This window comes from Monopterus albus, unplaced genomic scaffold, assembly GCF_001952655.1.
Source record: "Monopterus albus unplaced genomic scaffold, M_albus_1.0 scaffold18.1, whole genome shotgun sequence".
NCBI lineage: Eukaryota > Metazoa > Chordata > Actinopteri > Synbranchiformes > Synbranchidae > Monopterus > Monopterus albus.
The window spans coordinates 6564544-6574126 of NW_018127898.1; the positions used below are offsets into that span (position 1 = coordinate 6564544).

The window sequence follows — 9583 nt, forward strand, 5'->3', positions numbered from 1 at the left end:
GACTACTACTGATGTTCTATAGGAGTTGATGTTTAGCCAGATCTTTCATGTCAGCATTTATCTGTTGCTATACTCTTAGTACAAAAAAGAAGAGTACAGGGCGGATCAAAGCTCTACAAATCAGTTTCTCTCACCTAGAGCTGCCAGCCACATCAGTATTGCCAACCAAACATTGGGGACCTTGTTTTGAAGACCACACCTCATCAAAGACTTATGGTTCTCATGTGGTTTTCTTTGCAGCCTCTCTGGCCCAGATGTATTTAATCAATAACATTAGGCATATGTTGACCATTAATAAACTGCTTGTTAGGATGATTGTGGTATTATCAATATAAGATGTGGGTTATTTAAACCCTTAGGTATTTGTATTTGATTTGGGCCTCCTCATTGGATGAGGTCATTGCTTTGAGACTAAGCTTCATTGAGAAGAAGGTAATGAAGCTGAAGGCATCTTACACTTCAGTAGGCCCATGTTGAGTAATAACCCAGAGCTGCCCAGAAATGCAGGATCTATAGCATCCCTATCAGGTCACTCTGAGTGTTTGCCATTTGTTCTTTGTCATCAAAGCGTTTTGTTTAAGACCTTCTCAAAGAGCTGAGTACAGTAATGATCACCTCTGACCCCAGTGGCGTTTTTTTGGCATGGGCAAACCGGGCATTTTTTCATGACGCGTGGGGGGCGGCACAAGCACTTGGAAAGAAAATAATCTGCGCCACTAAAAAATGGGCACCCGAACATACAACATAAACTACAGCCAACTAGCATGTGTTCTGTTGCCTGTGTGCACGAGCGCCGTTAGGGGGGGAAAGTTAGGACGATTCTAAGGGCCCACGAACTCTGGGGGCCCACAGAGACTAGCTTTGGGTGAGGTAGAGGGCCCAACTTCAAATTTTTTCATAGGGCCCAAAACTGCTAGCGGCGCCCCTGCAAGGTGAATTGGTTTAGTCTTGACTTCTGGTCGTGAGTGACAGTGTTGGCGGATGGGAAATCTGTTGATTGTCGATTGCAAAAAAAAACACACAAAAAAAACAGAGCAATGGAGAGAAAAAGGTCAAAGCTGTTAGGTGTCCAATTTAGGAAAAAGAGAAAAGAAGAAGAGGAGAAACGAGCAAAGGATAAAGGTATGCAACTACGTTCTGTATGATTACGGTATCCATGTCATCAATGACATCAGTATCAATCACTCAATAGGGGACCAGATTTCATATAATGACATTATTGATGATTTTGAATCAAGGAAGGCCAGAAAGGTCAGATTTTAGTTTTAGTTTGTGTTATCTGTTTTTAATGCAGTGTAATAATAAGATTTTCTTTAGTGTGTCTTGCCTGGGAAGTAATTCAGTGTACAACCGCCACTGTCTGACCCCCTTGTCTTTATGGGCCATGCCACAGCCAAGACCTCTCATGACCTCAGATGTGATTTTCACACAGGCTATACTTCATCTACTCCCCATTCCCCTCTTGACTTTAATTTATTCCTATCCGCATGGCAGCGTGTCCTTCACTGGTGCCACGTGAGAGTTCAGACACATGAAACTGTTCATTTGTTCTTGGCTATCCAATCTCAGGCTGCTCTGATGGATTTCAAATGAAGAGGCCAGGGCCAGGAGCAGGGGCTGTAGTGTATGATGCTGGAGATTTACCAAGGGAAATAAATGAGGTAATCATGCCCTTGTGACCCAAGAGTGTGGGGATGGCAAGGGTCAATGGGGTTTTCCCCCTTGTGGACACATTGAGCTGTTACAAGTGTGAAAGGAAACAGCTCCATGTTTGAGCTCAGGGGAGTATGAATTCTAATCAAATTCCATTAATTTATCATTATTACCTCACTATCTTCACAGGAACAGAATAGGATGTGAGCGTTGTGACACTTACCTGTGAAGAAGCAAATTTGCTCACAGCTCTGAGAATCAAGCTCCCACATGCTCGAAATGTGTAATATATATGAACATAATGTATAAATTAAGTATATGTACGGATATATAATTAAATTAGGAGATTGTTTTAGGTCTTCTGTTGCTGCCTTCATATTCAGAGGGCTTTTATCCAGGAGTTATTCTGCTGTTAGAGGACAACTAGGATCTAGAGACTGGGAGTGGTTTGAATGACCGAGTCTTGCACACTACTGCACCAAGAAGACAGTCAGTTTCAACTGCCACACACTCACGCTGTATAGGCTATGATCCTTTCTTTCTTCCTGCATGGCTTCCTTACTTCACTTGTCTTACCTTAATAGCGCTAAGAGAATTATTTTGATCTGTTGCTTAAGCAAAAGTAGCAAGACTGCAGTGTAAAACACTGCTAAAATAGGTACTAAAAATAGCCATTTTAGGTGCTCATTATGCAGCATATGCATACATGAATGCAGGCTTTACTTATCCTGCCCATTACTGGATTGATGGATTTCTGTATAAGCAGCCTTTTAACTGTTGGGGGTATGCTCTTTTATAACGTTATATTGTTAGGTAATTTAATAACATAATTTATAAACAGATCACATTTTGTATTTAAAACCTGAATCTGCAAAGTGACAAATCGATAGTCAAACAAATGTGGTGCTGTAAAAAGTAGCCTACATTTTCCTCTGCAGTGTAGTAGGCTACAACTATAAAGTAGCCTATAAAAATAAAATAATAAAGTAAACTGCAAGTAGGCCTACCTTTAACTTTTATTTAACCTAAGTAAGCTATAGTCGCGATTTGAGTAAATGCAACGTTAATTAGGCTAAATCACTACCATCTTACTCCTGCCACAGCTATTGTGTGCGTTGTTTTCTTGCCCATAAGTTGAGAAACTTTATAAGCTCTTTGTGTAGTGTGAACTACTTTCCCCACACTACTCTGGCTCCCTCTGCCGTTGGCCGAGCGACATGCAGCCATCACCACGACAACGTTAACGCGTCCGTTACTTCCACTTGTCAACTGAGATTACAGCAGTTCATCTAACCAGTGTTTTAGCTAATATTGTGTATTACTACAAGACACATGTAATTATACAGTCCGGGTATCTAAAATAAGGTAAGTCAAAATTCGTGTTGTCTGTTGTTTACAAAATTAAATAACACACTTTAGTTCATGGAACACATTCGGACAAGTGATTTGGCGAACACAGACGTCTGTGCTAGCTTAACTAACGTAGCTTAATATTACCGTTAATATTAAGATTTGATATTTCAGAATCCACCATTTACTGGTTTAATAGTTTTGTTGTAACGTTAGTTTACGTTATCTATCCTTAGTCCACACATACACAGAAGGACAAGTTAACGTTAGACATAAATTGCCCTGTTGTTATGGTCACCATAAAAACTGTTTACTAGTGCACGCTGGGGCAAGAATTATGCTATTGTATCTTCAGTTTTCATCCACATTTTACATTTCACTGTTCACACATACATCTTATATTGTGCTAGAAGATGGAAGGCAAACATTTGCCTGGGTTTGGGGCACTAGTTCCACATCCCCCCAGCAAACCTCCAGAGCCCAAGCCTCCAACTGAACGTGACAGACACATGCTTCGTCCGATCAGAAAACGCTTTGGGAATGATCAGAAGGGCATCTACTCCGATATCATCACTACATCCAAGTTCCAGGTAAAAGCAGTCCACACATAACCATACACGGAAGGACAAGTTAACTTTAGACATAAACGAAGTGTTGTTATGATCATCCTAAAAACCATTTACCAGTGGACTCTGGGGCAACATTACGCTACTGTATCTTCAGTTTTCATCCACATTTTACATTTTGCTAAAGCATGTTGAGGCAACACAGAAGCATGTAATGAGATGTTGAATCCAGGATTCACTGTTCACACATACATCTTATATTGTGCTAGAAGATGGAAGGCAAACATTTGCCTGGGTTTGGGGCACTAGTTCCACATCCCCCCAGCAAACCTCCAGAGCCCAAGCCTCCAACTGAACGTGACAGACACATGCTTCGTCCGATCAGAAAACGCTTTGGGAATGATCAGAAGGGCATCTACTCCGATATCATCACTACATCCAAGTTCCAGGTAAAAGCAGTCCACACATAACCATACACGGAAGGACAAGTTAACTTTAGACATAAACGAAGTGTTGTTATGATCATCCTAAAAACCATTTACCAGTGGACTCTGGGGCAACATTACGCTACTGTATCTTCAGTTTTCATCCACATTTTACATTTTGCTAAAGCATGTTGAGGCAACACAGAAGCATGTAATGAGATGTTGAATCCAGGATTCACTGTTCACACATACATCTTATATTGTGCTAGAAGATGGAAGGCAAATATTTACCTGGGTTTGGGGTACTAGTTCCACATCCCCCCAGCAAACCTCCAGAGCCCAAGCCTCCAACTGAACGTGACAGATACATGCTTCGTCCGATCAGAAAACGCTCTGAGTATGATCAGAAGGGCATCTACTCTGATATCATCACTACATTCAAGTTCCAGGTAAAAGCAGTCCACACATGTCACAGACTATTTATTATGAAGACCATGCAAAGTACTGAGCATCTGTTATGCTCTGGCCTAAAACCTGATTAACTGTATTGATTAGTCTCTTACTGAGGGACCTGAGTTCCAGCAGAGGCACCAGGGCCAATCCAGCCTTGAGTTAAGTGAGTACAAAATACCAAAACATGGGCTATCCTATTACATGTCATTATAGGCATGGAGATATTTTATTGATAAGATGCATATTATGTTCCCCTAGAAAAAAATGGAGTATCAAATCTTTGCCCTTCTGCACTCTTTTCTTTAGTTAATACATCTTTGAAGACACCATCTAACCAGTGCAAGCTTTTTGAAAAGCAAAACCATGGACTTAAGGCACAGCTATCACAGAATTCTTACTTTTGCTGCGGTGGAGATAAACCCAAGGTCCAGTTACCCTACAAAACCGTTCCTGGCCAGGTACCCCGCAACTTAGCAATAGAGAGGTATGTACTGTTTGTGTGGCCCATGTATGACAAATGGGAACACTTCGTTTGTGAAGTGTTCCGCTTGTTGCATGCTATGTAGTAATAAACATATATATTCTACTATTCTAACGCTGTAGGACCAGAGTCACTGGTCACACGTGTACAGTATGTAATGAGTTCCGATTATTGTACTTTTGCTGGTCAAATAATTGGTTTATTTTAACTGCCTGTTTTCTAAGATTCATTTATACTGTTGTTTATTGTTTTCTTATAGATGTCGAAGGGAATACTTGAAGTTAGATTTTGAACAGCTCCTGGCAGAAAAGGGAATAGATTCTAATCTTATAAAGCCAAGACAGCTGAGCAGTAGAGAAGAGTATGTGACCATACCAGACAATGCTGAGTCACCGTACCTCCCACTGGAAGTGAGTCTGCTGCAGTCTTGTCTGTGGTGTTTTGGTTGCCGGTGACTATTATATCCCAAATTTTAGGGTTCAGCACCATGCACAATTAGGTTTCCTCTGTTTTTTTTTAGATATTTGACAATGAGGAGTATGACTGCCGGACTCCAGAGGACTGGCTTGCTTTAGGCAGTGCTGAAGGGTCTCCTGATCGAAAACCTATTCCTGCAAAAGCACTGCTGCCTACAGATGATAGTATTTTGTCTGGTAAAATGTCCTCAGCAATGTACTGTGTGAAGAAAGATAGGTGTTATTTTCTGTGCTCTGATGGTTCTTCTCTCTCTCTCTCATCTGAAGAGGACACAAAAAGCTTCTGCTTGGAGTACAGTTGGCATTTAGTTGGCGTTCTTGACTATAGTAAGGAGAAACGCCAGTACCTGGTACAGAAGGTTCACTGCAACAGCAAAGTGACTGATGAAGAAGGAAAACCTGGTCTGTATGAACAGCACAGAAAGAATAAATCTCCTGGTGGGTTTTTATGTTTTATGTTTTATGTACTATTGTCTTATAATTTCCTGTTGCCTCTGGTGCCCCCCTGTTTTACACAGGAGAAAACCCCTTCATAGCAGGCGCTGAGTACTGGGTACCCAGGATCAGATTGTTATTCACTGCTGAGGACCCACGTGTCTTTGTCGAACGGATCTGGTTTGCTCTGCGCTTGAGGGAGAACACAGAGGCTCTGCTCCTCTACCACTTGTCTTTGGACTGTATGCCCATCTGTAGGGGAACACCATCTCTTGATACCCCCAGTCTCGACCGTATGAAAGAACTTGCCCTTTCAACTCCCAGGCTTAGGCGGGAAATGTGAGTAATGTCAGTGTCATACTGCTGCTGAAATGTTTTCTTTATTCAGCATGAACTGTTTTATCATAAATCACACTGAATTTAAATGTTAACTAACTAATAAAGGGTGAATGAAGGGAATATTGTTTGTGCAGTGTGGAGAAGTGTATAGGAGACCTGGAGAAGGAGGTAAAATTGGAATATTACCGTACTATGAACCGCATGACCTTTGACAAAGTAGTGATGAGTCACCCAGAGGAGTTTTCACATATCACCCTGCCAAAGAAGGACCCAGAGTATGTACCACAAAAAGGTCAGTCAATTGGACATGTTTTTGAGTCACTAGAGTCCAGATTAAAGAAATGTATTACATCACAAACTCTGGTCTTCACCTCAGAATCTAAATGCTGATTTGTACAGGGTGCGTTCCAGTTCCTCACTTTGCCTATAAGGAGAACCAAGCAGCATTCGTCTTCCGTTCCCTGCTGACAAAGCCAGAGGTGATCTGTGTACTTTCTGAAGTACGGTCTGAGTGCATCAAAGTAGCAGCCATGAGACTGTTCAATGTCTCCTTGATCAAACCGCTGCGACTGGATGAGTTTGAAGTCATCCAGTCTCAAATGCACACCAAGGTACTGTAACATCAAGTACTGCCAGTACTTAGAAAAGATAAGTGAAATACTTAGTGTGCTACAACGATGTCATCAGGACAATTTAAGCTTGTTCATGTTCAGTTCATTTCTACACAAATTTAACAGCAGATTCCTTTTTCTTAATTAAATGGTACTGGGAAAAATGCCAACAAATACATTTTGTGGTTGATGTTATTTGGGAATTACAAGAGGAACAAACTGTGTAGACATAAAAAAAAGCCCAAAAAACCTCTGACTTTCACATCATTAGAGATGTATCAAATCTTTTCCTTCCTCCTCAGATCGGCTTGTTTCTTCGGGAGACATGGAGGGTCACACTCGGCAGCAGCATCCGTTACAACCTGGGCAGTATGGGCCGGGGTGCGTACAATGTGAACGAGTCTCGCTGGGACATGTATAAGCTTTCCAAGCTGTACAAACTGATGACTGTGGTGCACTTCAATATGCAAGACTCCCTGCGCTACCTTGTGAAGGATTCACTGCTCAGCCTGACACACCTTCTGTTGGACGCCTGCCACAGTGTGCTGATGTGTCCTGAGGACCTGATCTGGGGGAGCAACCTCATCACTAGCCCCTACAAGTACTGTAGACCAGTGTACAATTGCACCTGTAGTATAAAAACACACAGGCACATTTTCACATGGAGATGAACATCTTCAAACATTATTGTGCTCATAGCATTTATAGTTTTTTATTCTCTTATTATATCTTGAAGTTAATTATACATTATATACTCTGTTTAGTTTTAATGAGTATTTAATAGTTAGTGTGACATATTGAAGTTGAAGTATTCAGTATTGTGTCAGTAATGTTAATTTATTGTCAATATGTAGACCAAAGAAGCACCCTGTGTTCCTGGTGGACTTGGTTCTGGACCAGACTGGAGTTCATTACAGCACTCCACTGGAGAATTTTGCGACATCTGTCGTTAACCTGTTTGATAAAGCTATTCTGGCCACATACAAAGTACCACTGCTTGACAGGGTAAGATAAAATCTGCAATCACATAACTCACACAGCATTAAATTAAAAAATAAAAACACAAGGAGCTAAAATGTGTTAATGATAGACTTTTCTATCCCTGGATGTTAATAATGTGAGGTTTTCTTCCTGTCCATACCAGTTTGTGATGCAAAACTTATTTATGGCTGATGATTTATGGCTCGAGTCAGTGAATCTGTGGGAACCAGAAGTTATTGAGCTGAGAGAGAAGGTCCGCAGTGCTCTAATACAAGCAGCTCTACCTCTCAGGGCTTATGCTGCTGAATATGAGAAACACTTAGCGCTGCATAACTTAGATGTAAGAACCCTTCTCAGGTAAGTTTATGTTTAAAATTATAACTCTTTATACATTTATAAAAAATTATAAATGAAAAATATAAATAAAGTTCTCACAGCTCCCAATCACTTGTGTATATACATTCAAATTTATGGTCCAAAGGATGCTTTCCTTGTTGAATGAAATCATTTCTTTTCTCTCAGTGATTCTCCATTATGCCTCTGTTTTTGCTGCTAGTTCTCATATTCAGGCAGAACAAACATCCCAGGAATTGAAGAAAGAGGTGGAACAAGAGCTCCAAGAAAAGGAAAGGATTGAATACTCCTTGCCATCCTCCATTGTGATTGGTCCATTTAAAGTTCGTGTGGAGTCTGTACGTCAGGCTCTCTCTAACAAAAGAAAGGCTTTAGCCAAAGCAATGCTGGACCGCCTTGCTCTGAAGCTGCGAAAGCAGGTTGATGATGTAAGTAATTTGCTTAGAGACCTCATACATACTGTATGAGTATCTATTTTATACCCAGGGCCTACATTAACTTCGGTTTGAAAATGTCCTTTTCCTGTTTTTTTTTACTTGCATTGTGAACGTTGCTATGTTGCTTGTGTAGGCATGTGAAGAGTGTAATATCATGAGCAGAAAGCTACATGAGAAGCCCAACAGCATTGAAGAACTGACGGAAAAGAGGGAGTGGATGAAACAAATCCCACAACAGCTCAAGAGTTACAAGGTGAGTATTGAAGAGACAAAGCAGATATTCCATATTACATAACAAATAAAGGTTGCTTTGCCAATAAATCTTGTTTTTCCCATCTGTTCACAACAGGAATGCATTGGCAAGATCTTGTCAGACTATGAGCTTTTAGAAGAATTTTGCCACTGTCTTTCAGATGAAGATGTTAGTAAAAAGTAAGTGTATAATGCTCATGGAAATATTTGAAAAAATATTCTCAGATTTGATTACATATGCTCTCATGGGGGATTAATGGCAATTTCATGGGTTTGTACTTGGTAGAGTGAATAGAAGTAAGTCTGGAGATTTTTAACTGAGTTACCTGCCTGTGCAGGTGGACAGCCGTTAGATGGCCTCAAAGGATAGTCAACCAGATGGAAGCAGTAGTCATCCAGCATTTGGAGGATGAGGAGCGCTTCCAAAAGATCCAGCTAGAGGATCAAAACAACCTTCAGGAGGAGTTAAACTCTCTAGAGGTAATCTAAGCCAACTCTGTTTTTTTAAACAGCCACATACCAGAGATCATTTCAGAGTGTGTCCTCCCTCTTTAGCTTGCATAAAAAAAACTCCAAAATATCCACACTGGACAGACTCTGTTTTTTTTTTTTGTATTTTAATGTCAGAAATCAGTGCTATTTGGTTCTATATCACCATGACGGTTTACAGATGCTGGTTGCTGGGTTTGCCTACCACTCAGGCACCGATCGTGCCCATGAGCTGGCCAACAAGATGATGCATACAAGCAAGCAGCTTAAGGAGTGCCAGA

The 9583-nt window shown here is 40.9% G+C and overlaps 1 protein-coding gene across 1 annotated transcript in view; it reads left to right on the forward strand.

Annotated features, from left to right (window-relative positions):
• Positions 1-2862: 2862 nt before the first annotated feature.
• dnah1 (dynein, axonemal, heavy chain 1) overlaps positions 2863-9583 on the forward strand; it is a 39776-nt gene continuing 33055 nt past the window's right edge. The window contains 20 exon segments of the mRNA XM_020592689.1: positions 2863-3018; positions 3414-3593; positions 3839-4018; positions 4264-4443; positions 4550-4610; positions 4754-4931; positions 5188-5338; positions 5449-5581; positions 5672-5806; positions 5923-6178; positions 6313-6470; positions 6578-6789; positions 7092-7390; positions 7644-7794; positions 7934-8127; positions 8327-8552; positions 8695-8814; positions 8911-8993; positions 9152-9293; positions 9484-9582. Of these exon segments, the coding sequence (XP_020448345.1) occupies positions 3417-3593; positions 3839-4018; positions 4264-4443; positions 4550-4610; positions 4754-4931; positions 5188-5338; positions 5449-5581; positions 5672-5806; positions 5923-6178; positions 6313-6470; positions 6578-6789; positions 7092-7390; positions 7644-7794; positions 7934-8127; positions 8327-8552; positions 8695-8814; positions 8911-8993; positions 9152-9293; positions 9484-9582 (3135 nt within the window). The 5' untranslated portion in view covers positions 2863-3018; positions 3414-3416.